This window comes from Rhea americana, unplaced genomic scaffold (assembly GCF_003343005.1).
Source record: "Rhea americana isolate MKP2758 unplaced genomic scaffold, rheAme1 scaffold_260, whole genome shotgun sequence".
NCBI lineage: Eukaryota > Metazoa > Chordata > Aves > Rheiformes > Rheidae > Rhea > Rhea americana.
Window position 1 is genome coordinate 367,210 of NW_028186380.1, and position 27,654 is coordinate 394,863.

The 27,654-nt window shown below is 34.8% G+C and overlaps 1 protein-coding gene across 1 annotated transcript in view; it reads left to right on the forward strand.

The window, feature by feature from the left end:
- Window positions 1-1,936: 1,936 nt before the first annotated feature.
- Window positions 1,937-27,654, forward strand: part of PTPRQ (protein tyrosine phosphatase receptor type Q) — a 134,851-nt gene continuing 109,133 nt past the window's right edge. The window contains exons 1-18 of the mRNA XM_085307652.1: window positions 1,937-1,984; window positions 4,053-4,190; window positions 4,829-4,964; window positions 6,082-6,336; window positions 6,848-7,065; window positions 10,099-10,285; window positions 10,421-10,705; window positions 12,756-13,040; window positions 13,377-13,646; window positions 14,909-15,169; window positions 16,720-16,850; window positions 17,057-17,186; window positions 18,648-18,798; window positions 19,295-19,401; window positions 19,873-19,970; window positions 21,884-22,046; window positions 23,819-24,079; window positions 26,984-27,144. Coding sequence (XP_085163778.1) covers window positions 1,937-1,984; window positions 4,053-4,190; window positions 4,829-4,964; window positions 6,082-6,336; window positions 6,848-7,065; window positions 10,099-10,285; window positions 10,421-10,705; window positions 12,756-13,040; window positions 13,377-13,646; window positions 14,909-15,169; window positions 16,720-16,850; window positions 17,057-17,186; window positions 18,648-18,798; window positions 19,295-19,401; window positions 19,873-19,970; window positions 21,884-22,046; window positions 23,819-24,079; window positions 26,984-27,144 — 3,285 coding nt within the window. The remainder of the gene's footprint in view (window positions 1,985-4,052; window positions 4,191-4,828; window positions 4,965-6,081; window positions 6,337-6,847; window positions 7,066-10,098; window positions 10,286-10,420; window positions 10,706-12,755; window positions 13,041-13,376; window positions 13,647-14,908; window positions 15,170-16,719; window positions 16,851-17,056; window positions 17,187-18,647; window positions 18,799-19,294; window positions 19,402-19,872; window positions 19,971-21,883; window positions 22,047-23,818; window positions 24,080-26,983; window positions 27,145-27,654) is intronic.

Genomic DNA, 27,654 nt, shown 5'->3' on the forward strand with positions numbered 1-27,654 from the left:
CAGCTTATTACATTGATTTAATTTCAGGGGCACAGAGGAAAATTCCTATTAAAAGTCTTGATTTGGGGGAAGATTAGGGCACTGGGAGTGTATTATGACCTTATTCCTGAATCACTGCTTCTAATCTGGCCGAAGGCTGGTATCACCAACAGTTTTTGTCTGAGCAAATGTTCAAATAGCCATATGRTGAAATAAATTAGTGGTCCTGTTTATTCTTGTCTGTCAGTCCTAAGGTTGTCTATACTTGGTGTATAGATGCTTACACTGCTAACTTTGTTCAGGATCTTCACGCAGATGCCAACAAGATTTGGAGCCTAATTCTGCCCAGAGGAGGTTCATAAGGATATTTCCAGCAATTCCAGCTGCAACAGGGCTTCAATGTTTCTCCTCTAGGGCTAATCTCTCTTCTTTATTGTGGTTAGGATGATGTAGGAAACTTGTGTAACATCGAGGAACAACTGTATGGGTTCTGAAATCAACTTTATTCCAAAGTGGCCTGATTCAGCCTTTTTCACATAAAATTTAGAACTGAAAATTGTCCAAGGCTAGCTAGTTTAAAAGATATTATTTAAATGATATTTATGCTAGTTGCTTTCATTGTATTTGTTGCTTAGATTTTTTTCACTTTGCAAATCCATTGTGCCTAACTGGAAAGTACTCTCTTAAGGCAAGTCAAAGCCAGTATTCCTGGGAGCAGCTTTCGTATTTTGTACAGATTTGTTTAAAAAGCTCCAAACCCATTGTTCTAGACTTTCTTAATGTAAAAAAAAAATATATATAAACTGTGGAATATCTGCTTGTCGTGAATTTAAAACGGCCCATATTCAAACCCAGGAGGATAAAACAACCCTACAATCGAGCAACCGCGTTCACTAACAGGAATCGTTCTCCTAGTACAGCTCCCTACCGCACCCCTGGGCGGCGCAACCGCCGCCGCCTGCTCCTGGGGCACGGACTGGGCCGCGGGGTGACGAGCCGCCGCCCTCCCTCTCCCTCTCCCTCTCCCTCTCCCTCTCCCTCCCTGCGTCGTGCAGGGCCCAGATCCAGGGGGATGGGGGCGCAGCCTCTGCTGCGACATGGCGCCGCCTGCGCCCTGCCCCCTGCCGCGCTACCCGGCGGCGCGCGCGGAGCCGTTAGCTGCCGCGCGGAGCGCCTGAGGGGGCGGGAGGCGGCCGCCTTCTTCTGGCGGTTGGGTGTTGGGGTTGCTACGCTCAAATTTAAAAAGTCATCCAATAAAGAAGCAGGTGGTATGTGAATTAAGAAATACATASGCTCTGCTTTTATCGTTAGAAATGTTTTAGTTTCCACAAACAATTTTATTCAATTCCCAGTGACATACTGGCATRCGTTTGTCTTTCAGTGAACATATTTAACAGAAATTGTCATGAATTTATAATGCTTATATGTTGTTTTTATTCCTTTTGGTACTTCCAGACATGAATGTAAAAGCATTTATACCTTATTTATATGCATACAATTATGCATTTCCTAGAAACAAAATGCATTAAATACACAGGCTATGTTGGTGTTCTCAGTACTTCCACTGAACACTATTTTAAGGGCAACAATTTTATTTGTACTACGCAGAATATCCAAAATCTGTTGAAGTGTAAGGACCTATAGTGATTTCAGCAATCTTGATTCCTGACATTCTTGACACTGAAGGTTTTTTATTGACTAGGGAACAGCAGGAACATCCAGAGTTCACTGAGGTTAAGGGAGAGCTAGGCTTTATATCAGGCCTTGGAGGAGGCAGGGCTAGAGCAAAGAAACACAGATTTAGGTACACTATTGGCTGTGGTTACATCTTCGTGAAGTATAAATATGCATGCTGGTTTTCTCTTGTGATGTCTTAAATATCCTAACACACTTTTGTTTTGAAGCTGTTGCGATTCATACACAAAACAGACACTGGGACTGTAGTAMTTCTTTCTCTATGGATCAAGCAATTCTTCTTCTGCTTTTTTTAAAATATGTATTTCAGGTAAGAAAAATGTTCTCTTTTGTGAGGGTGGATAGATACTCTAACTGAATGTTAAAAACTTACGGTTCAGGATTTGGACTGCTTTTTTGTCATTCTAACATTGTTTGTTACTGTGCATTCCCAGTCTTCCTTGTATTCCAGTTGTTGGAGGCTCTCTTGAGATCCTTAATCTGCTTTATTATCTGCTGCTTCTGGCTTAGTGGTGTTCCCTAAAAGAAGTGACAGATCTCAGCGTCTTTAAGTCCTAAACTGGCTGATACTGCTTTGTAAGTTGTCACTATTTGGACACTGCGGAGAAATGTGTTTTGATACTGGAAATTCAAGATTATTCCTGTACCATGGAATATACCCAGACTTCTCCTTTAGGCAGTTACTTTTGTGGAAGTTATTTTGCCTTCTGCTCTGAAGCTGTCATGTGTGGATCAGCCCTTTGGATTTGAGTGATATTAAAAGTATCGAATACATATGAACCACTTAGCTATTTTTCATCTTAGTTTTCTAATATAGTTTGCAGTAGTATTATCTGTACTTATGTATATTTAGGTTTTGAATACATAGTCCTTATTTTTAACTTAGCATGTTTTGCAGCAATCATGATTTCAAAGTTCTGGCAATTAATCATACAAATAATATTGTGTTCTTTTGCAGAAGAGAGCCTTGTGTTTGGCATGGTGAAATATGGGCAGAAATGGGGGGCAGGTTTAGCTCAGTTGGGGGGCAGATTTAGCTCATTGGTCAGAGCGTGGTGCTGCTAATGCCAAGGTCTTGGGTTCAATCCCCGTATGGGCTATGCTGAGGCTTGGGCTAGATAATCTCCGGAGGTCCCTTCCAACCTTATCATTCTATGATTCTGTGAAAYGCCTTGTGGTACTCAGCAGCCTGCTGTATTTCTCTGGAGTATCCAAATAGTGGCCCTGGCCAATTTTGAGTTTGACTCAAAGCTATTTTTTCATTTTTGTGCCATCTGTAATGCAGCAGTCTGATCCACGTTTAGGGAACGGGAAGTTTCCTGACAGTAGCAAAGCAGCTGAGTGCCTGACTCTCAAGAATGGCTGTATAGGGTCAGATCACATCATCAGCTAATCTAATATTGTAGCTCCAGCAGTGGCCAAAAGCAGATCCTTGGGGAGGATCTGCTTTAAGAGCAGCACAAAGAATATGAGAATTCTCTATACTACCCTGGTTTCACAAGATCGTCAGGTTAAGGACTTCTTGAGGCCAATGTAGTTTTGTGCATTTAGTGAGGTTCAGTGGAGTTTTTATCTGTGAGCTTGTCCTCTGAAGCACAAATAAACGTTTAGTACTTCTTTTAAACTTCTGGGGCTCATTTGGCAAGGAATTCCACAGATAAGCTACCAGTTTTGTGAAGAATTACCTTGTTTTGTTTACTTTGAACTTGAATCCTAGCAGTTTACTTTGAACATTGAACCCCTCAAAAGCAGATACAACTTGTGAAAAGGTAGTGTCAGAAATACAAAGTGTTTATATCTAGAATGAGTTCATCTCTATAAGTTGAAACTCTGTAAGAAGTTTTTATTGTTGTGTCCAAACTGGATAAATGGGGAGGTGTAAGATAGATTATTTTGTTAATTCTTTTATGTTGCTCTTTCTTATTCTGGGATATTCAGAGGTTATAGAAGTGATGCTACTAAAATAAATAACTTACTGCCATACAATGTGAGAATTGAACTTAGGCCTCCAACTTCTGGCTGACTGTTAACAAGGGTGTTGCAGTATTTCTGCTGAAAGTGAAGTCTCTGACATTGTTCCCTAAAAGATGATAGAATTCTGTCTTTTTAGTAGGGTACGTTTGGGTCACAGCTGACATGGTTTGCCCACCTCTGTAGAAACAAAGAAAAATAGAACCTGTACCTGTAGAGCTTGTAAAAAATTATGAAGCTTCTGTGTGTTACAGAGTAGGACTGGCATCTGRCAATATTGGTCTGTATGATACTGACTGACAAGTTTTAGGTAAAAGTAGATAATACAGACAGAATCCAGTTACTCTGTTAGAGGTGTGTTTTCTGCGCTATCTGCTAAGATGTATGTATGTATGTTTTTGTTACAGGGTTCAGAAAGTCTAGACTGTGATCAAGTGAAAAAGCCTGCCAGGGTAGTTTTGATGGAATGGACTGAATTGCTCAAAGAAGAAGATCCAGACTATTATATTGTAACATACCAGCTCTCAGATGCTTTCAGTCAAAAAGTAAACCCTGTATTTCATAAATCTAATCTATAAGTAGTTATATATGTGTTTAAGCTCTACATACCAGTAGTTAATAGTATTGCTTTGTTTTTCTTTTAAAAAAGAGATACTAATATAAAATATCAAATAAATCAAGTGAAAGTTGAGAAAAATGATACTGGATTCTGTAGCTTGTGGCATTTATCTGCACTCTTAGAGAGTCTGGTTGAAGTTAGTGGAAATTAAAAGCTCCTTGGCTCTCTTGTTGAGTAAAGATAGATAGATATATATGCTTGAAGTTAAGAATATGCAAAATCTTCACTGTGCTGTGGTTTGAATGAGGAGTCTAACTTCTCGGAGAGGTACAAACACTACCCTTGGATCTCTGTGGGTGGGAGGGCACTGTTCTTATTTTGAGCACAGGATGTTCTGGAACTTAAGGAAAATTTGGGGATTTTAATGTGAAGGGGGTTGTTAATTGTTCAAATGATCTCTGAAAGTTTCTGTTTTTAAGTGCATTGGMTATTTTGCAGATCAGCTGCAGCCTTGTGTTTGGCATGCTGCAGTATTAGACAGATAGCCATTCAAAAACTTTGTAAATGATTTATGAAATTATATTTGTTACTTTCACTATATCCAGAAATTCTTTTAAATTGCAGAACATAAGAAACATCTCTAAAGTGGAACAGAAACCTCTCAGTACTACAATTCTACTTGAAGAAAAAAAGAAGTATGATATTACAATAAAATCCATAAAAAATGGTCAAATTTTAAGTGTAAAATCATTTAAGACACGTAAGTAGTGTAGTATAGAAATATATCATTATAGATAGTCATATATCATTATAGATAGTCTGATACTGAAAATTAAAGAAACGTATTGAAATCTTTGTAAGTGAAATATTTAGAAACTTTGCACCAATATATGTTTATATACATGAAGGGTAGGAGTATTTTAGTATAACTCTTTTGATTACTATAACTATTCTGCAGTATGGGACTGATGCAGAAGTTTGGGAGATGTTTATATTGCAAGATTTGATGTACTACAGCGGTTCTGGGAGAGATTTATAAGGGAACCATCAAGAAAATTACGTACAGTCTTGCAATTTTGTATCATCTTACAGTTGTGATTGCTTGTCTTAATTGTAGAATTTAAATAGTTAAGTATTTTTTGTCTTCATGACAATCCTTCTTTAAAAAGAGTTAATGAATAGCCTAAATATCTTGGTGTTAGGACTGTCTGGGACACATTTTTGATGTAAAAATTTGTGTGTCCAGCCTCTGAAATAAAAACATTATTTATTTCCATAGAACTATTCAGGAACACAAATCCCAGGGATTATTAAAATGAAGGACCTTTCTAATCTTATTTTGGCTAATTGCTTTTGATAGTAGTTCTATAGCATTACCTTTGAACACATTAAAAGCTCTTATTAGCCTTAGAATTAAAAGTCTAGAATCTAGATAGAAATTTACGTCAATGGGTAAAATATTAGGTATATTGGATAAACATTACAGCACCCATAGACTATGCATTTAGGAATCTACGGGAAATAATTTGATTTTATTCTGCTCGTGTTAGTACAATTAGTAGAACTAACTTGATCAACATCAATTACTCAACTAATATTCTAGCAAAATATACACCTTTACAGTTATATACACCTTATTCTATGCACTTCTGTTTCTCTCTGCTTCAACCATAAGTTTACAGCTCATCATGGCACAACAGCATGACTTTCTTAATTGCTCAGTAAGACATTTTCTGGTTTGACACTACATTTTTTCCCTACTGTATCTCTCTCTCATCAATTCTTAAAAGAAAAAAAAATTTTTGTAAAATTAAATTTTTAGCTAATTACCCTATTGTGGTAAAGATAATACTGTTTTTTTTCCCTTGGTCTACTAGGTGGAATTTCAGACAATGACATCCAGATATTTGTGACAGCTACTACTGTGTCTTTTAACTGGAGTACAATGACCAATGAATATTCAGTTTCAGTTTCATTAAATGATAGTTCTCACATGATACAAAAAAATACTGGATTTTTTGTATGGAGTAATTTGACACCTGCCACCTTATATACATTTAAGCTTATATTTGAACAATTACACCTTGGATTTATGAAAGTGTCTCAATTACTGGATGTTCAAGCTGAAACAGGTATACAGTAGAGTTTGTTGAGTCACAATGAATGCAATAAAACGCTAAATGTTTTCCAGAAGAGTTAAAGTAAATTGAAAAAAGCCTGTATTCTGTTTGTTCAAGTTTCTTAATGTATATGGATCAGCCACTTCCATTTCAATTCTAGAAAGCTGAGAGAATTTGAATTTTAATGATGTAGAAAGGGTATTTCTAATTTCTAATTAATATTCACTGATATTTTTAGGAGCAAGAATTCAAATTTATATGTGCAACTATTTAAAGATAGATACATGTTTTGCTTTAGTGCATTTTAGTTGCTATTCTTCTGGTTCACCAGACCTTTTTAAGACACTCATGATTTCAAAAGAGGGTTGGTTAGTAATTAGTGCATGTTTTGATTTGGAAATCATGTGATCTAATTAAATTATGTCATTATCTAAAAGCCTGTATAATTTTAAAAAGCTAACTCTGAAACATTGCCATTCATGGTACAGAATATCCTTAAAATACTGTGCTTATTAATCTGTAGGTGCCTGTTCACAGGGGTGGCTAGCATTCCAAGGCAGCTGCTATAAAATGAGCAAAGACAGCAAGCCATGGATGAGGGCTCAACAAACCTGTGAGCTGTCATCCCAAGGGGCACATCTTCTTGACATAGGGAGTGAAGAAGAACGTGCTTTCGTTTTGTCTTATCTCCGGACAGTCGGTCAAATAATCATGTTGTGGACAGGTCTTAATGACATAAAGGTCAGTCTATTTTGCGTATGGAAGCAGAAGAATTTTAGTATATACAACCACATTCTTTGGAATTAAAATTGTTAGATTGTAAATTGATTGTTTGTATGGTTATTAGTATTTGTAAAAGGAATCATTATTTCTTCATATTTTAAAATAAAATATTTAGCAGGGCATAGCAGGAGAAAAGGACTTACTTATACATTACCTGTTTAATTTTTCTTTTTTTTTTCATTCTTGGTCTATCACTGGARTGTTGTTTCACAGTGGTGCTGTGATAGTAGATTTTAAATCTCACTCTATTCTTATGTACATTACTTTCTATAGCTATTGAATTGGGGGTTGGCTTCCTCAGTTTTGGTACAGGTCTGAAATGTTGAGTGATTCTGGTTTAGCAAGGTCTGTGTAGTAGGGATGCTGGATAAGCTAGTGGAAGAAGGGATTGGAGGGATTATTTTATGTAGAAAGTTTCCTATCCTCCTACTTGTGATAAGTAGACTCTTTACCAGCAGAGCTGGTATTAAATGATGCACAGTGGCCTCTCTGCTTGGTTTGTTATTTGGGAGCATCTCAGAAAGATGGAGGCAATACGCCAGAAATGCAAGATCCAGTTTTCTCTTGATTAGATTAAGCAAAAACTCTTTTGTGATAAATATCAGCATTTAGAGAAAGCTGCTGTTTTTTGCCAGAGGTGTTACAGAAAGTACATTTGCAGTTGGATTTAATGTGGGGGAAATCTGCACTGCGAAATTTAATTTGTAGTATTGTTTTGGTAAGTTAACTCGATTTTAAAAGGAAGTCTGTGAAAAACTGACATATTTAATGAAATAATGAATGACATAATTTAATAAAAATTAAAGTAAATTTCGTTTGCAAGAGCAGGAGGTGTGTGGTAAACATGTCATAGACCAAAAATTTCTCTTTTGCAGATTCTGTTAAATAAAATTGAGTAGGGCATCACAAACAATGTCACGGTGAAAACTGGGAAAACAAAAACTGGTCCAGGTTTTGYTTTCCATTTAGAGGAGCACCTATAATGTATGTTTTTTACATGCAATATTGTTTTACRTACAAGATTTTAGTATTGCAGTAGTTTTTACGGTATGCTGACATTAATCTTGACCACTTTGGTATTTTAGGAATAAAGTAGTATTTGTAAGATACTATAAAAAGTAGGTATTCCATGAAAGCACAGTATTTTTGCAGACAGAAAAAAGATGTTTTACTTTTTAAATTCTGCTTAGGCAGAAAGCAGGTAATTACCAGTTTGGAATTTGACTGTTAGCCAACTGTTTAATGTCAATCGTTGCAAGCATTTTTAAGTTTGTGGGAGTCTAGTCAACTTAATGAACTAGGTGAATACTTTATTTTAAGAGTGGCAATGGATAATAATAAAATGCTTATTTTTAAAGCACTTCTTTCTTAAATATTTTTATTTAATTAGTTTTCAAGTCGTGTACTGTTCAAGTACTGCATGAATGTGTTGCAGTCCTTGTAAGCGTCATTGTTGATTTTTTCACACTCCAAATTGTATTTACACCAATATTTTTATATAGGTAATTTAAAATATAATTTATACCATGGGAGTTCAAAAGTCATGGGACTTGAAAAACTTGAAACATGTTTATAATCATGAGGCAAGATGAGTTATTTTTATTTTCTCTTTTTGATATTTGAACCATTAGTGAGTACAATTCTGTTTTCAAGTTTTCTCCCTGTACCCAGGGGACTTCAAATCTTGTTTGAAATGAAATGAAAGTTGAGACTGCTGAACATTGTGAAACTGGTAAAAGATAACAGTGTTGTGAGAAGCATTAGTTCTGTTACATTTGCATTCTCCTGCTTCTCCTTTTTTAACCCTATTTTTATACCTATCTGCATTTAGTACTTTACTGACATTGGTGGATGGTCTTGACAGTGAAAGAGTGTTAGTTCAGAGGGCAGTGTTTTGAGTAAGAAAGGGTGGAGCATTTAGGTGATCTGCTTACCTGTTTTGACCTTTCACGGAGTTCTTAAGATTTAGGAAATTAAAAATATAGTCAAAGACTTATCTACCCAGGCTTCTCTTGCAAGCTCTGACATGGAGATTTATATCATAATAATAATATCCTGTGGCTTCCTGTATGTGCAGTTAACTCTGGTGCCTAGAGAAATCCAGTATTCTGGACAAAACTGAAAAATAATTGACGTTTTAAAATTATGGTGGTACCTCAACTTTTCTCCATCACCATAGTAGTTAAAGTATTTACTGAGGTTGTAGCATCACAGATTTACTAYGTTAAATCTGTGTCTCCTGCGAATGCTTCAAAGTCCTTGCTTAAATGTATTCGGAGGCGGGTTTTGGTTTTAATCCCTTGTAGATGTTAGTATATGCTACTGCAGTGCAACCCACCTTCCACTAGAGGGACAGTATTGCAATACTCTGGATAGTGAACATATATTCTGTGAGCAGCTGCCCTTCAAAATGTCACCCACTCCCAGGCTATTGTTCATAATGCTCTACTGGGGAAACAGAAAGTATTTCAAAGGTAGAAACTTTACGTCAGGTTTGAGTGAATGTCCTAATCTCTGAGCTATTGGCAAATGAGAGAAAAGGGAAGAGGTACTTCCTTGTCTGATTATGAACCTAGCCTTGATTTTTTTTTCCAGCTAAATTATTTTTGCTTCCARTCCAAATTTGTGAGTATTTTTGAGCTACGTGAAATTGTCTTTTTCAGTGAATAACATTTTTAGAAAATTATCTACTCATGATTATTTGATTAATAATGATTTTTAAAGGATGGCCTTTCATGATCTAACACTACATCAGCCATATGTCACTTTTATTATGAWATATGTAGTAGCTTACAGCAATTGAAGAGGTGGTAATTTTTTATTAAAAATATTTAATTTTTCATTCAAAATGTTCCTATTTAATTAATTCAGATAAAGGAGAGATATAAATTTTGGATGTTTTATGAGATATGATTGCCCTGAAGAAAATCTCAGTAATTCCTCAATGTAATGTTAAAATATATGTTTTTCCCCCTTAATTTGTCAATGTAGGAAGAAGGTCARCTCTTGTGGACAGATGGATCTCCGTATTTTCAAAAAGCTGATATCTCATCTTTGTCAATGWTACCAGAAAATGAAACTGACTGCTATGCTCTTCAGAGAGATCCTGTCGGTCCAGCCTATTTCTTCACAGGATTTTTCTGCTATATTCATCTGCCATATATTTGTGAATATGAGTGTAAGTATATATTTTTAAATCTATTCAATTTATTTAYATACTCGCACATGTTCAGCTCTGAGGGTACAAACACAAAAACAAAAGAAAAAYGTGTTCATGATTTTATTGACCTTTTCCTTTTATGTTCTTTTTCAGTACCTTTGGTACCAGAAAACTTCACATTTAGTGTGCATGATGTCAAGACAACTGAAGCTGTGTTTATGTGGAATAATCTGGATATCTGGCCTAATTCAGGCTTTGCACTTGTAATTAAGTACTATTTTGACAATTTGAAACCATAYGTTCTGAGCTTACCTATGAATACCACCCAAACAAAAGTCATGCAGTTGTCCCCAGGCCTCTTCTATAAATTTTTATTAGCAGCAAGGAATCCAGAAGGGGCCCAAACTGTCTTAAGTCCAGTTCTGAAGGTGGAAACAAGTAAGTAACAAAAACAAACAGCATTAAKAAGCACATAATCATTCACTTTACATATTTTTACTTTGATGATGTTACTTTTTGTGTTGCTAGTTAGCCTGTAATTATAAATATGAATGTAAATTCTGAATCCAGGATTGGTCTGATTGTAGAGAGGATATCAAAATCTTCACCTTTTGTGCTAATATGCTTTGTTGAAATAGATGAGGAAAAAACAAGGAGCTTTCAGTGGCCACAATAAGACAGCAAGTTGCAAATTCAGTTTCTGAGAAGTGCATTTCAAAAATTCATTTTTTACCATATTTTTACACATAGAACTACTGATGTCCAAAGGTAAAGCTAGATCTCAGAATAGCAGGAAAGATACTTTTTTGACTATGCTGATATAATGCAACAGCATATTTTCCAACCTGAAGTAAAAGATTAAAATAAAAAATTCCCTGTTTACTTGTGGTAAAGGTAAAGACAAACTTTATTTTTTGAAATACATTACGTTTAGACCCCACTCCACTGTACAGGATGACATAAGAAATATTTATGAACCAATGATCTCATATTCTAGTGAAATCTAGTTGAATGTAGCCAAATGAAATCTACCAGTAGGTAAAAATGAAAAATATCTTTGAATCAAAAGATAATCAAATGGAGATGTCCTAAGGGAAAAATTACTTCATGGACCCAAATATAATGCTAATTGTGCTCAGCCAGTACTAGAGACTGATAGCACAGAAGAACTGTATAATTTACAATTCAGTTGAGTTTCAGTCCAATCTAGTAATTTTGCACTTTGATTTCAGCAGTAATTATTAGTCATAATAGCTCATATGTAATTATATAGCTATATATATTTGCGATATATTTTAAAAATATACTGTGTGTATAAATATATACATACATATTTGCATTAAAACCAGGTGTAAATTTATCTATCACAAGGTGTGTAATTAGTTAGCTATAAACKTATGTCAGAAAAATATTTTTTTATTTTTTCAGAAAGAGAAACTGTTAACTAAGGGATTAACAGGTTCCAGTCTGATGCCTGAAAATTAATTTCAGGTGCTGATTCTTCAGATTCCTGTTTCTGYGGTACTGAAAATCTTGCAGTTTTTGCAGAAGTTAAAGCATATGTAGTGTCCTAAAATTTTTGCCAATTCTGGCAAGGCAGTCCAAATATAAGATCCGTAATGAATCCAGTGTGAAGTCCATTGCCTTAAAGTAAGAGCAAAATACAGAGTGCTCCTGAGGGGAATTAGGCTGTTCCTTTTCTGTAAGAAATACATTTTATATATTTCACCTCTTCGTTGTCTGGACTGCCTTAAGTATGCTTYAAAATTCTCCCATATCTCACGCTTACCCTCTCTCCACCCCTAATTGGATGGTTTGTCTTCTGTTTATGGGTTTTGTAATACTCTATAATAGAATAAAAATATTCATGCTTTCRCCTGCCTCAGACAGATGCACATTTTAGCTCACAAATCAACTTTACCCCTGCAAACACCATCTGCAGAACCATGATTGTCTAGGSGAGGGAAAATAGAACAATTTACTGACTATTCAACTTGTGACAGAATTATTGGAAGAGATATAGGAGACATATGCTGAACTATTTTAAGATGATTGATAAAAAGAATGAGTTTTGAGTACATACACTTTCTGAAATTCGTAGATTTTGCCACTTAATTCAGTAGGACCAGGTTTTACCCAACATAGGTAATTCATACAATCTTAGATTATGTTTCTGATCTGACTAGAGTACTAGAGAGAGGATCAAAGTAGGGAGACTGAGTTCCACATAAAAAGAGCTGGGTGATTCAGAAAATCTAAATTAGATAGTGGAAGTATTCCCCTGCATATCTGTTTTTGGATATACTGTCAAAGATTATTTGTTTGATTTACTTTAATATTATTTAGTGCTAATGTTTACATACTACATACATAGTGTTTACAGTTTGCAGGCTGTATTTTAAAGTAAAAAGTTARTAATTGGTAAGAGACATCAAAAGCTATTATCTTACTTTCTAATCTTCTTAATACTCCTAATCTTGCTCAACAGGACCATTGCACTCCCAGAAGTTAGAGGCTACATATGTTTCAGCTACAGAAATACATTTAAAGTGGAAGCCTCCACAGCATTCATCTAGTGGTTCTTTTCAATATTACCTTATCAGCATTTTTGATATCGAAACCAATGTCTGGGATAAGTTACCTGTTGAAAAAAGCAAGACTTCTACAGTAATAGGAAATTTAAAACCTCATCATCAGTATAAGGTATATTTACAGAATGTAGCAGCGAAAGGAACTCTAAGCTGCCATGAGAAGCCCATRCTAATCACAACAGGTGATGTATCCTCTTTTTATAGTTCGTATATTTAATTTTAGCAAAGTAGAAACATTACCATGATGTCTCAAGTGATGTATATGAAGACAGATAATGTTTTTTTCTAAGTATTGATWCTGTGACTCAAATTGTGTCATCTTTGGTTGGTTGTCTACAATCAATTTTAAGAAATAATTTAAATGAATTAATAGTTTTTAAGCCATAAAATATTTAGAAGAAAAAAGTAAACCAAAATACACTTTAGGATTCTAAATTGATAGTATGTTTTTTAGGATTCTTTGTTGATAGTATGTTTGATCTGTGGTTGTATACTGAAAATCTTTTTCTTTGGTTAAGCTGTCAGTCCACCTACAACTGTTTTTATTCACCCTGAGGATGTGCAAGAAGAGAGTGTAATTCTTMACTGGAAACTGTCACAAGAGAATCAGGATTCCTACATTCAAGTGAAACCTAATTCAAACATAGGTGAAACTATGAAGTTTCTAGTAAACAACACAGAAGACTTTAAGATTGATCTTCTAATTCCTGGCATGACTTAYGAAATAGCAGTGGCAAGTGTGAACAATAGAAATATGAGTGAACCAAAGATCATTCGGTGTACCTTAAGTAAGACATGTTTTTATAATGCAGCTTACAGATTRCAATATATACAACATAACATTGTTTTCATAATTATCTGACAGATTTGGTAGATCAAGTAGATTTGCTTAATAGTTAAGGATCTAAACTAAGGCATGAAATATGTTTGCCCAGTCCTAATTGCTAACAGCAAACTTACGAGAGAATGTAGCAATAGTGAAATTTCAGAGAAATGCAGCACTGAGAAGAAAAGTGGTAGTACTGAAAGCTGTTGTTTAAGTATGATGAGGACCATTGGAGGAGATCCTGTTCCCACTGACAGAAAAGATCTGGTAAATGACTGATTTGAAATAAAATAGCAAAATATTGGAGTGACTGAAACAAGTGGTTTGTTTTTTGGAAGAAATGTGCTAGGCATTCTGTGAGCTGTAAGAGAGAAATTACCCTCATACTGGTGAGAGGTGCTGAGAAAAGATTTTAAGAGTTAGTAGTAGTAGTAGTAGTAGTAGTAGCTGAAAGGTAAAAGCTGCACATTGTTTATTGAACACTTTCGTGTTAGTCTTAGTTTACCAAGATTTTGAAATGCTTTTGGCACAGTGTATATTTTTTTGTACCTGTGTAAGGAATGTACAAGATTCACTTATGATATATATGTGATATGTAAGGGCTGCAGCTGTCAGGTTACAGCTAAAAATGATGACAACTCCACATTTTATATAAAAGGTTACAATATTTTTGTGGTAGCAGGCTTAGTCTTTTACGAGAATTTTTTTATAGGACTAGGTCTGATACCTTATTTAAGGCAGAGATGGGAGAAAATTACAGACAGGATTTTTCACAGCTGTCAGAGCTAACTCTAAGGGAAGAAAATTGTGTAATTGTAATTCTCCATGCTCATCTCCCTRTCCACATGTACATTTCTCTGTAGTTTTTTGGCTACCTTGACTTACTTTAATAGTGCATTTGTGGTTGAAAAGGTAATTGATACCTTTGGAAGCCTGACTTGCTTTGATACCTAACTCGTTTGTCAAATGCTTCAAGATTCTGTTAGTAAATGCCTAAAAAGATCAGGTTGTTTGTTGTTTCTATGCTTCTATGTTTCTATGTTTCTGTTGTTTCTATGCTTTCTATGTTTCTATGTTTCTCTTTTTTTTTTATATATATATGATAGCCTTTTGTTTGCACTATGCAAGCATGTTTCTCAGAGCAGTTGCTTCAGATGTATTGTGTTATTTTCACTGAATTTATTTTCAACTGATTTAATATATGGCCTATTTTTTTCCTTCTAGAGCCYAAGCCTGTTCAATTTGTAGTTCCATATGAGCTTTACAGTCATGCTGTGGTATTATTTGTTCGTATGCCTGATGTTGGAGTATTTGATGGCATATATGTTACAAGTAAAGAAGGACCTAATATGACATTCATTTTAAAGAGTGATGGTAAAATAACAATTGAAAACTTGACTCCAGGTACAGAATATGATTTTTACATCTCCACAAAAAGCGGAAACATGTTGAGCACTTTTTATCATGTATCTGGTGTAAAAACATGTGAGTAATTTTAAACTGCMTATCATTATCATTTGTAATCACATTTATTTTTATTTCAGTGCAGTAGAAACAAACAGATTATTTGCAAATCACCTTCATATATCTGTGTAGGCAATTAATAATGATATTAACGCTAGATGTTTTCTAAACAAAGCTATAACTATCCATTAGCATTACTAAACTTTACAAACTTTATTTTTTACATCAAGTCTGTAGAAATGTTTAGCAAGTATTTCAAGAATTCAGGCTATACTGAACTGTCRTCTTTGTGGGAACGGAAACACCTTTAGACCATTTGTTTTCGTCAAGAAAATCAGTACCAATGGAGTTACTGCTGTRTCTTGAAATTAGTAACTATGCCTCCTGGTGCATCTGAAAGTAAATAGTAGTAGTATTCAGGTTCCTTAGTTTCAAGGTAATAACTTCAGTAACGAAGACATTAAACTGAGGACTTACGGGGTAAGTCTCCTTCTAGCAAGGTCTTTCAAAAAGAACTTTTAACAAGGACTTTAAGGAATTGTATAAAAATATTTTGAAATATGATAAAATGTTGAACATGTTATTTGGTGATATGAACATGAAATTTGATGTTTTGACTTTTTTTTGTGATAATTATACTTCCTAAGTTTTTGTTCTCCTGTTTTATCATTTTTCTTTGACCTTCTTTTCTACCCTGTCACAGGCACGCATATTGGCTTCTTCAGTGACAGACCTGTAAAAGGAAAAAATGGGATGGGATAAGGGGATAGGATAAAAAGAACCAAGCAAGAAAGAGGAAGAGAATGAGAAAAAGAGCGGAAAAAATCTTTCCCAAATAGTGAAAACTTTGAGAGTTGGTTTTTCATAAAATACAGGTTTAATTAAAATTATTTTCAGTTGATCTTACAAAAACAATCTTTACAATTCCTAAATTTAGCATAAAACTAGCTTAGTTTTGATTTTTGTCAGTCCCTGCTGGGGCCTCCAGCACTTAGAATATATAAAAAAAAATCTCACCACTCACATGTATACAGCTTTTCTTAGAAAATGTGTAAATTTTGGAACATTACAGCCAATAGCACCTGTGATAGGGATGAAAGAGATGCAGAAAAGAGTGGAAATTCTTCTATAAAGTGATCTGAATTGTCTCGTACCAAACTATACTAATTAGGAATAAAATGCATTTGCCTTGCCTAGCCAATCCAGTTTTGTGAATCTGGCAGGATTTAGGTCAATTCTGAGCACTGTGGTRATGGCATTGGAGGGATTAACTTCATTCTGGAGGATTTTCTTGCCTAAGGGTGTCAGCTCAGCCCTCAGGAACAAATGTGTGTTCAGCCCCTGTGATTTTAGGATAAGCAAGTAATCAATTTGAATAGTGGGAATACTATTTTTTTGCTCTTTTTCCATATTTCTATTTTGAAATGTCTATGTGTTTGTTTGCTTGGGATCAGATTATGCCCTCCATTTGTTTCCATCTGATAATGACTGATTTCACTTTTATGTCTCCTGTGGAATTCAGCAGACTAATTTGTTGGATTGACAGTAAGCTCTTTTATGTGCTTCTGTAGGTCTGGCAGCTCCACTCAATGTACGGGAAGGTAATGTTACAGACACTTCAATACAGATTGCTTGGGATCGTGCTGATGGAGATTTTCATCAATATGAAGTCATGTGTACAAACTGTGCAGGTGCTTTTAAGGTATATTTTTAAAAATACCACTTGTCTGCAGACAATGCAATGATTTTTAAAAAATCTTACATTCAGTAAGATTCAGTAATCTTACATTCWAACTAAAAACTGTGTGTCCCATTAAAATAGACAGAGGTACCATTAACATTCATAAGCAAAATTTGCATAAGCAAAATTTGCAAGCAGTGCTGTGAAAACTGTATTTGGGTTTCTAGGTCCAGAAGGTCAAGGAAGAAACAGCAGTGTTTTCCAACCTTATACCTGGTAAGCTGTACAATTTTACAATTCGAACAGAAAAGGAAAGTTTCAGAGACAGTATTTTTGTGATAAAGGAAATAGAGACAGGTGAGACCTTTATGCTGTTATTCAATATTTGTTCTGCTCTACCTATATCCCCTGCTTTCTCTTGCTGTTTCTGGAAATTCTTTGTCTCAAATAGTAGRAAAAAAACAATCATTTTCTGCTTATTCTCCGTCATTATTATTTTCTCAATTCTTTAACTGCTTCTGTCCTTWAAATTGTATGAATTTGATCGTGGTTATAATGTGCAATGAACTACTAATGTTAAAAATCATGAAGCAGGTGTACACTCCAATAACTGATACTACACAGTCTCTGGTTACTGAAAAATTCTTTTTTCTTAGACTTCTCTTTATTGCTTGGTTTCTCACCTCACTGCTGAGTTTGAACACATTCAGAACAAAATTTCCTCATRTTCTCTTGAGAATAGCTCTTTTTAGCCTCCTATTTCACCAGGACTAAATTTGTGGGGTTTTTGGTATTTAGTTTTTCTTTAGGTTATGATCCTTGTTTCTCAACGTCATGGTTCTGCTATAKTCTCAGATTTTAATAACATGGCCCACTGTTTTTCTCCTTAATGAGTGAACACTTTCCTGAGTGTTCCTTCAGATACATATTAWGACTAATGCCTGTAGAAATCTATTCTCTTGCATCTTGAATATTATGAGCAGGTCTAGTCCCTGATATGAGAGGGTAAAGTATAGCACGTCTTGAAAAGGTTCATAGAAAGCAACAAGCATTATCAAAGATACTCAGTGTTTTACATTTGAGGATCCTCTGAGCTCAAACACTAATAAAGGAAATGTGCTAGATATTTGTAAAATAATGTATGAGAGGTTGAGTCATGGGAGATAATTCATGCTGAGAGTAAGAAATGGTTATTCACTGACTTTTCCTTTACAAGAACTAGGGACTTGAAAGGAAACTAGCAGGGAGCAAGCAGAAAACAAGCAAAAGGAAATGGTTATTTATTAGATTTGTAGATAAGTTGCAGATCTCCTGGCCACATGATAATTTGTATGAYGATTGTTGTTGTAGATTCAAGTGGAGACCGAACACATTCATGAAAGAGAAATCTGCTGAGGATTGCTAGTTTCACAAAAATCACCTTAGGCAATCACCTTGCTTACATGCAAGCTCTAGTCTTGTTTTYCCATGTCTGCTTTTGGGCGTTGTTGGATAGAAGATAGTAGGCTAGTGCGGGAACTTTGGTGTCAGTACGGTATGATTGCTCCTAAATTGCCATGAGGAATTGTCAGTTTTTGAAAAACTCCGTGTCAGTGACGTCAGAACTGCGGTAGGTTGCGTAGTGGAGCAGCAAGCAGTCTGACTTAGGATCTAGGGTAATGAAATACTTACATGCATTACTTCAGTGATATTGTTATGTGTCACCTGGACAAAAATGAGTATATTATATAWTTTTTCTGGAGTTTTCAGCATATTCTGATGAAATGAATTCTGTCATAGAGTAATGTATTTAAATACTACTTTTTTATTGTCACACAGAACCAAGCYCAGTTAAATATCTGAACTATAGCAGAGATGCTGAATCAATAACTGTTACCTGGCCACCAGCGCAAAATATGTTTGATGGATATGTTATTTCAATAGACAGTAAGGTCTTCAGAAAAGAGAAAATGYTGCTTCCTGGTGTAAGGTAGGCAGATTAAATCTTAATATTCAAACACTTATAAACACTAACATGAACTGAAAATAGATGTTTTAGATGTCTGCAGTGTTATTTATGTGGAATACGTATTTGACATTTCAGCTGATATATATTGCTGTGTCCATTTACATGGAAAAAAGTATCTTTGAAGAATTGCATTTCTATTAAAACTCTCATGTGATGTGTATGTACAACGAAAAGCAAACAAAATACTTCATTGCAGCAAACACCAGTAGAACTTTTGTGTAGATCTGGAAATTTAATTTTGTCTTTTATGAATTTCTAGAACTTTAGTTTGCCATGAACCCTAGTGTTGTGCCTCCTAATTAAGATTTTAACATACTAAAACAGTTTTTTTGACTGGCATGYACGCATGTGTACACATGCATCATAGGTATATAATGCTATATAGAATTAATGTTATGAAGATATGTTTATTTTTTAAAATTCTAAAGAATGCAGTCTCTTTTCTTAATATTTGTAGAATGTACAAATTTGAGGATCTTCTACCAGGCACTAATTTCTTAATCAGTATTTTGACGACCAATGGATTAAAGAAAAGTCACCCCGCCATCCTCAAGATTAGCACCTGTAGGTTGATAGTTCATTTATAAATTTGTTAGTGATTTCAGATAATTGGTGTTGTTACACTATAGGATGTTGTCTAAGAAAAAACATACTCAAAAATAGCTGGATTAAATATATGTATATGTTACTTTTCAAACCTAACTTCCTTGAAAGTTATGAAATAAATAAAAGCTTTTAAAATACAAATAAGTTTCCTGTGTGGCTAACAGCATTATACAAGTAGTTGGACCAGCAGTAATATTACGATGAAATAACTTCTATGTAAAAMATTTGGAAACAGTTTTTATTTTTGATTCTATTGCTAATATGTAGAGTCAAAGTGAATTTCATTTTCTGCTTTGGTACAAAATTTAATCTGTACCTACATTTGAAATACAATATTTTACAGAAATGTCTTTTGTAGACGTTATTTTCCTTCAAACTTATATAGATTATTTTGATAYTATATAATATATCTGTTCCTATCTACTTCAGATCCTGCTCCACCATCAAATTTGCAGGTGTTTGGGCTTGAAGAGAATACAGTTTATTTGTCTTGGAAACTGCCAAGAGGAGGATTTGATATGTTTCAGGTGAGATAAGTAAAGAATGTGAAGAGACCATTGCAATCGTTTAAATCTTTTTTAATTTCTTGGTGAAATATATCAGCCAGTACATATCGCAAAACCAATGGTAATTATTTGTCTTTATAATTCACCTAAGTATGGAAAAAGAATATTGCTTCTGGAGAAAATCAGCTGTTTATGTATTAATTTTGTATTTCATAGAAAAAATTTTTAAGATTATAAAGTTATGCTTTGAAAGTTTTTAAATACTGATTTTTCAGTGAATGTGCAATACCAAAAGAAAAACTATGGGTTGAATGCAATTGCAACWTAATAGTAGTTTAGGGAATTCCCAAGCCAAAGGTTGAATGTGGACTATTACATATAAAAAGAACARTGACTGTTTTTCCTGAAATTGCTTAATCCTCTATGTTTTTTGCTTACAGATGTTCCTAGAATAGTTCCACAATTTTGTGGAATTCTGGTTTTCCCCCTTGATTCCTGTTATACCCTTATCAAAAACATGTGAAATCTGAATATTCTTGGTACCACAGCACAATTTGTTGATGTGGCCTGGAGTGTTTTTTACACATTTTAAAATTAGATTAATTCTTTCTTTCAGGTTCTGAACCAATTCAGATATACTTTTGCATGAGGTCAGGTTATTTTTACCATCCTGTGGAAAGTAATTGTCATCAGTAATATCTTCATGACACGATATTATTGTTTGGCATCTCATGAGCAAGCAGCCACATTAGATGGTGCTTTATCCGAATAAATGAGCTTATATATAAATCTTTAATAAGAAAGGCTTCAGTAGACTGGTTGCTTAGTAAGGTATACTTGCATAAAAGAGATCGTTTTACTAATCATTTAAAATTCATTATCTCAGCTCACTAGCTTTCTATGCAATATATGGTAGTTTGTAGAAGGAAGAGTATACAAAATGTACCTTCCTAACTTGTTTATGCTAGATGTAGATCTTTTATTTATAGCTTTGCTTCTAGCATTTTGCAGTGCTATAATTCTAATGAGTTCATGCTCTCCAGTATTTAGTATGTCTTAGCAAGCACTTTGCTAATAAACTATACAGAGCTGGGGGAACTGGATCATCTCTTGCCAAACCAATAGTGGCTGAACCAAAGTGCTTTCAGATCACTGTCATGTAAAATATCCCTCCTCTCTGGAAAGAAAGAAGAGGTGACAAGACAGGACATATGGATGTAGACAGTTGCTAGCCTTGAGCTCTTAGTACCAACTCCTGTGCCTCAGAAATCTGTGCATGAATGCCAAAAAGTCTGTTTAGAGCCCACCTCTGTTGGGCAGACATCATGTGAATCTTGCTTTACGCTACTGTAGATACRAAACAGTCTGTAGTAACAGTTTTCTATATCCACAGAAAAGACTGTCACAGCAGTTTGTTTGTTCACTGTAGAGCTCCCGGGGAGGTCAAATGTAATTCTCACAGCACTCTGGGAATTAAGTGCCCAAATTTCAATTACCGATATCCCCTGCAGTTTTATTCTCTCCAGTGATTCAAAAACAAATGAGTTATTAGAGTGTACCGGTGAGCACAATTGAGTGGCTGATTCCTTATGACTCTTTTCTGAATCTCAACTCCAAATGATACATGTTTTACTTTTGCCAGAAGGGCACTTAGATTTCTAAAGTATGTGTCTCCATTTCAAAATAAAACTATTCATCTCCTCTTCCTGATCAACCTCTGGGTTGCTCTTTTACCCTTGACTGTTCTCTTTCTTTGTTATGTAGTGGATCAGACTTGCAGAACACAATGTAAAACTTCCACTGAATTTCTGGGGTTTTTTTACCTTTAAAATGTAGGGGATACTGTAAATATTTTTATATAAACAAGTAGTTGAAATCTCTGAATATTAGCTTTATAAAGTGGTTTGATATAAAAACGTACTTTTCTTTCATAGCTTTCATATTGTTCGATGAACAATGGAAAGCTATTTACCAGAACAGTTTATGACAGCAGAGCTGTGGTGAAAAATCTGACTCCTGGGACAGAATACTTGTTTCAGTTAAGGACAATTAATGGCTTGGATTCTACTATGGCTGTGGAGAAAAAAGTCATCACAAGTAAGGAAATACCTTATCCTTTCTCTCTTTTTTTTTTTCGAGTGACAATAAATGTGGGCACAGAGGCATTTAAATCATTTATGTAATTGGTTCAAAAGTATCACACAGTTCAAAAAGAAGATTTAACTTTGGGGGGCCAGGCTCTGCTTCCTGTTATGGTAGTTGTGTGAAGAGTAGCCTAGTATGTAACTCACTGGTTTGAAATTCAGGAGTCTAGATACAGTTACAGATACCCATCTGAAAAAAAGAGGTGGACTCACAAAATTGTTCTAGCTCCAGAAAGAGTAAGGCATTTGCAAGAAGARTATCTTATACTTTAACAAAATGGAAAATAATTCTTAAAAGCGTTTGTGCATTTGTTAAATCCTTGCAACCCCGTGGTATTAGATTGGAGGATTGTTCCCGTACAAGACCTTTGAATGCTAGAGAAGTGAGAAAAGGAATTGTGCTTCAGATAGCTTAACCAGGCCCAGAAGATTAGCGCTGTATCTTACACTYATTTCCCACCTGTGAGCAAGCACGTATTTCCACAGTAGTTCCACAAATGCTCTTGTGATACTGTGTGAAAAGAGGAGAGTCTGTAGTAGAGATTTGAGGAAATAAGTTTATATCAGATTCTGGACTGCCAGTGCAGGTAGAAGGCAACWCCTTGTAATCATAAAATAAATGAACTCCTACATTTATAGGCATGCATGTCATAGTGCTCTTCCCTTTTATAACTTTTCTATTGCTTRTTTGGACTATAACTCCTAATTTAGTGAATACTCAAGAAGGTTCCCCAGTTAGCTTAAGAAGAATCCAGTTAGCTTTTTGAAGATGACTGAATCTTTGAAAAAACAGATCCAGGTTTGTAGATTATTTTTAATGCAAAATACACCATAAAAATCATCTTCCTAGACATAAAGGCAGTTTTTGCTCTCCGACAAATATTTTCAAGAGTATTGTGGGTAAGTCCAGTATGTAGCAACAGTAGAAGGTTACTCTATCATTTGTAATGACAATTACAATTTTTTTCATGCTGAATAATCCAGCCCTTAATGGGATTATACTAATTAGTATTTTTCAGAAGGCTCTAAGCAAGAAAAATTAATAATCTTGGAAGATATTTTTTTAGGAGGACTGCAAATATTTCTTTTTCTAACTTTGGCTGCACTTCACATATGAATGGAAATGGTGTTTGTAAATAAATATCTGTGACTTTACAAATATTAATAGAGCCAAAAGGAATCTTGAAAAAAGGGCTAAATCCTGAGACTAAGGCAACTTGATGTATCCCTGTTTAAGTGAACAGGTGAACAATTTTCTAACATTTTGTGGCCTATCATGTATTTTGGAGAAGTTTTAATTAGATAAAATTGCTACTTTTATTTACAGAGTTCAGTTCTCATTGTGTTGCAGCAATGATCAATTTAATTTTTCTTACACAAGCTTTGATGAGTCTGGAATTCTTTTCCATAAATTACATGCTGCACAAAGGAGATGTAAACTCAAATTTTAGCCTGTGTAGTAGCATAACTGTACTGGTTACACCCATACAGATGTACCTCTAAAATTTAAGTTAATATTTCATAAAACTGTGACCCTTCATTTAAATAAACCCCCTAACTGTACTGGTTACACCCATACAGATGTACCTCTAAAATTTAAGTTAATATTTCATAAAACTGTGACCCTTCATTTAAATAAACCCCCCTTTAAAAAAAAAAGTGGTACTTTTGTTATATTTTAACAACTATGTATTTTTTTCTTTATSTGAATAATCTCTACTGTAGAGCCAGCTGGGATATGTGGTCTGACATTAAAAATGGTTAATGCTTCCTCTGCAACTTTAATGTGGAATCCAACCAAAACTAACTTCACTTCTTATAAAGCATCTTTATCAAACAGCACCTTTACAAACAAATTTAGGATTCCAGGAGCACTGACTGACTTCAGTGTTACAGGCCTGACTGCTGGAGGCATTTATAATTTCACACTGCAAAGACTAAGAGGCAATATTGAAGGAGCTTCTGCTTTCATTGAAATTGTAACAGGTCTGTATGGCTTTTTGCTTTATCTCTTTGCTGGTGAATGATACCTGTCAGGATCAATGTACATTTATCTTTGTACATCTCACTTTGTTGAATAACACAGGAATTTAAAGAGGTCTTCCATACCACTCCCATACCATATAGTTTGTAGTGGTAGGAGACATGCATTGTTTAGACTCTATTCAACCTATATCTATAGATATGAACCAAGAATCTAAATTCTTCGGCTGTGTTGACTTTCTTTTGTGTGTTTCAAATATAGTCATTATTTTTCAGGTATTCATCCTGTAAAAAGTTGTGCACAAGCTGAACTTTACCGTATCTGATTTCAGTAGTTTTTTTTCACAGTGMGTGAGGTTAAGCAAGTTTACAAATGTTGCAGATAATAAACTATTCAAGGGCTATTTCTTACTGGATATAGGATAAAACTTAACAGGATGAGATCTCAATCTTGAAATGTGTGTATGTAGTCTACTGTAATGTCATAATGCAAAATACAGATAACATTTAAGGAGCAGAAAGATTATGACACCAGAACTACCTCAAGCAATTACTGCTTTCTTATACTACTTTTTATACGTTTATTTGTCGCAATGACATGATGATGTGAGAGAGACCTGAGAAGTGTTGGAAATTGCCACTAATTGACATGCAGTTGTGTCTGCCTTTGGGCATCAGTCCTTAACAAGTTTTCTGTGGCTTCTCTGTTATGTTTCCTGAGCACAGGGTCAATACTGCAGAGTGAAGCAGGAAGTCTTTAAAATACAGGGACACAGGGCTGAAAATCCTTAAATTTACTGTGAGATAATGCCTTGAAGGCAAAACTATGAAGCAAGTATCTTGCATGCCTTGAAAAGTTGAATCTATGACCACAAAGCTATAATACTTTAGTTAAAATTAATTATTTTTCCTAATACAGGGAAGACTTAATTCTGTTTGGGTGACCTAATAATGCACACTTTTACTTAAACATCTTAAGATTGCATTGGGATGCTGAGCCTGATGGTTCATAATGCTTAGTTTTGGAAAAATTAACACACCCTAATTATATTTCGCAATCCCTACTCACTGATATATCTGGTCAATCTTACCTAATTCTTAATACAATCTTTGAGTATATATTGCAAAAGTTGAGTAGTATTCCAGTAGGGGAAATTTGCAAGAAAGTGTTCTGACTACTCATTACAGAAATATGTGGGAAAAAACAAGCCGCTGCTGGTAAGAGGTGTATGTGCATGTGCAAGTAACAGAGAAGACTGTAGAACAGTGGGAACGTTGAGGCCCAGATGAAGCAGATTCACATTTGCAATCCCAGATGTTGTGGTTAAATCCTAGATAAAACTGAGGTTTTTGTTCAGCATCAGTGGAAAGGGTAATTTTGTCATGGATAATAATAGGAAGGCATTAGCTCCATGGGGCTAAATTTCATTTTGAACTATTCAGAAATCTCTTTCCRTGAAGACATTTCTATGCTCACTTTTACTGCTGAGTCAGAAGTAATGAGGTAAAGTGATGACTTCAAGTRTTGTGATGTCTGTACACTCAGATTAGTCATGGGTTTGAGTAAAACACWTGTACATGCGTAAAATCCAACATCAGAGGAAGATGAGRTGATGAGTGCTTGAGAAATAATAATGCTACTAATAATAGGACATTAAATTTATGTAAGTGTAGTAGAAGAAGGGAAGAAAGGGAAGAAGGAAGAAGGAAGAAATTATGCTCTCACATAAATTTGTGCACATCCACATATATTACTACTTTTTTTTTGGTGTGTTTGGAATTATAATAAAAAGTTAAAATCTTGAGTCAGATAAATGCAGATAGAATATAAAATATGAAGGTAATATTTGAATATATGGCAGAGCTGAATGAATTGGTGTGARAATTCTGCAACTTTGGATAGTCAGAGAGAACATGGAAGATATTCCAAGCAGATTTGCGGTAGATAAGAAATGAGTGGAGCTCTTTCAGGATAGAAGTGGCAAGATATTCAGGCTGTGCAGCATGATGTTAGGATTTGAACAGTACAAGGGTGTTCAAGTACAAGTGCAAGGGTAGTGGTAAATTTGAAATGTGGCAAATAGCATTACTGAATAGGTGTGCTCTGGGAGTTATACATAGGGACAGCTGTTAGCTAAGTATACAAAACAGAAGGGAGAGAGAGATGCATGGCTATGAATTGTGCAGGTGGATAAATTATATAAATGTAGGTTATTTTTAATGCTAATTCTATTATCATTATTTAGATACTTAGATTTTCTTTGATAATTTGTAATGATCTGTTGAAGAGACTTAAATCTGGTTCATTATTAGGCCTTAAAGAGAGTGATACAGATTTAAAGATCCATTTAAGGGCAGAAAAAGAGGAGGGAATGAGAGGATGTGACTGGAGCAGGTGGATAYAGACTTGGTTAAGTGCTGAGGGGAAACATACTTTGGTTATTTTGGAGTAAAACATCCAAATTTTGGGACTGTAACTCATTAGACTTTGTGGAATTATTGAGATTGAGAATATATGAAAAGAATATATAATAAMCCTATGGCAAGCAGCAGGACAGATACAAGCTGTAGTTTAATTAAAGCTATAGCTTTAATGTTGAGTCCAGTAGAAATACCAAGACTGTGCAGAGATTCTTTGTTAACCCAACACTGGACAGAGCTACCTGAGCTTGTTTTCTACAAGTTGAGATATCTACATGGCATAGTTCGGAGATTTTCAGTCAAGTCTCAGAGGCAGTATAGCAACTGGAGTATAACTCCCTGTTCTATTCAGACTAATTAGCAATTATCCTTCATGTTGTAAGTAAGTAAATTGTTCTTGAATGCTTTTATATTCATTCTAATTAGTGATATATTTATAATGTGKGCATTTAAGTTAATGGTTTTTATTCCACAATTCTCTTTCAGAACCCGCAAAGCCAGAAGGGCTTAAATTCTTCAATGTTTCATCACACTTTTTTTCATTGTATTGGAGAGTACCCTATGGACATGTAGACAGATTTCATGTGGCTCTTATTCCTGATCATGGTTCTGTTGTCATCCTAGATCTTGGAGCTAGAGAGTATCAAGTATGTGCTTTTATTGGAGTGCTTGGATGGCCACCTTATGCTTATGCACTGTGCTGATGAGGAATTCTTTGCTAATCTAAGCTTGCTTCTTTGGCTGTTTAACACAGATATAAATATGAAAGTATTAATGAGAATGTTGTGAAAGTAAATTTCAGCRTCCAGAGTTTGTTACCTTAACAACAATTATTGAAATTGTTTTTTTAAGTCTGCCTCAAAGATACAGCCAGTCATCTAAGGGTTCATGAATAGTTTAACAAAGGAAGGGCAGAGCTATTGAGTAATACAGGCTCATTAATTGTGTACTTGCCAGGAAGATCTGGCCTTAAATCATTCATGCCTGCAACACTTCACTGCTAAGCCATCAAAAAGAAATAGGAGCACTTTTTGATACTACTGTCTGGAAAATATAATAATATTCATAATAATGGCTGTTCTGCTTGYTTTGCTTTTGTTTTTTATTGGAACTGCAAAGATACAGGTATTTCATATAAATGTTTGCTAAAAAAAAAT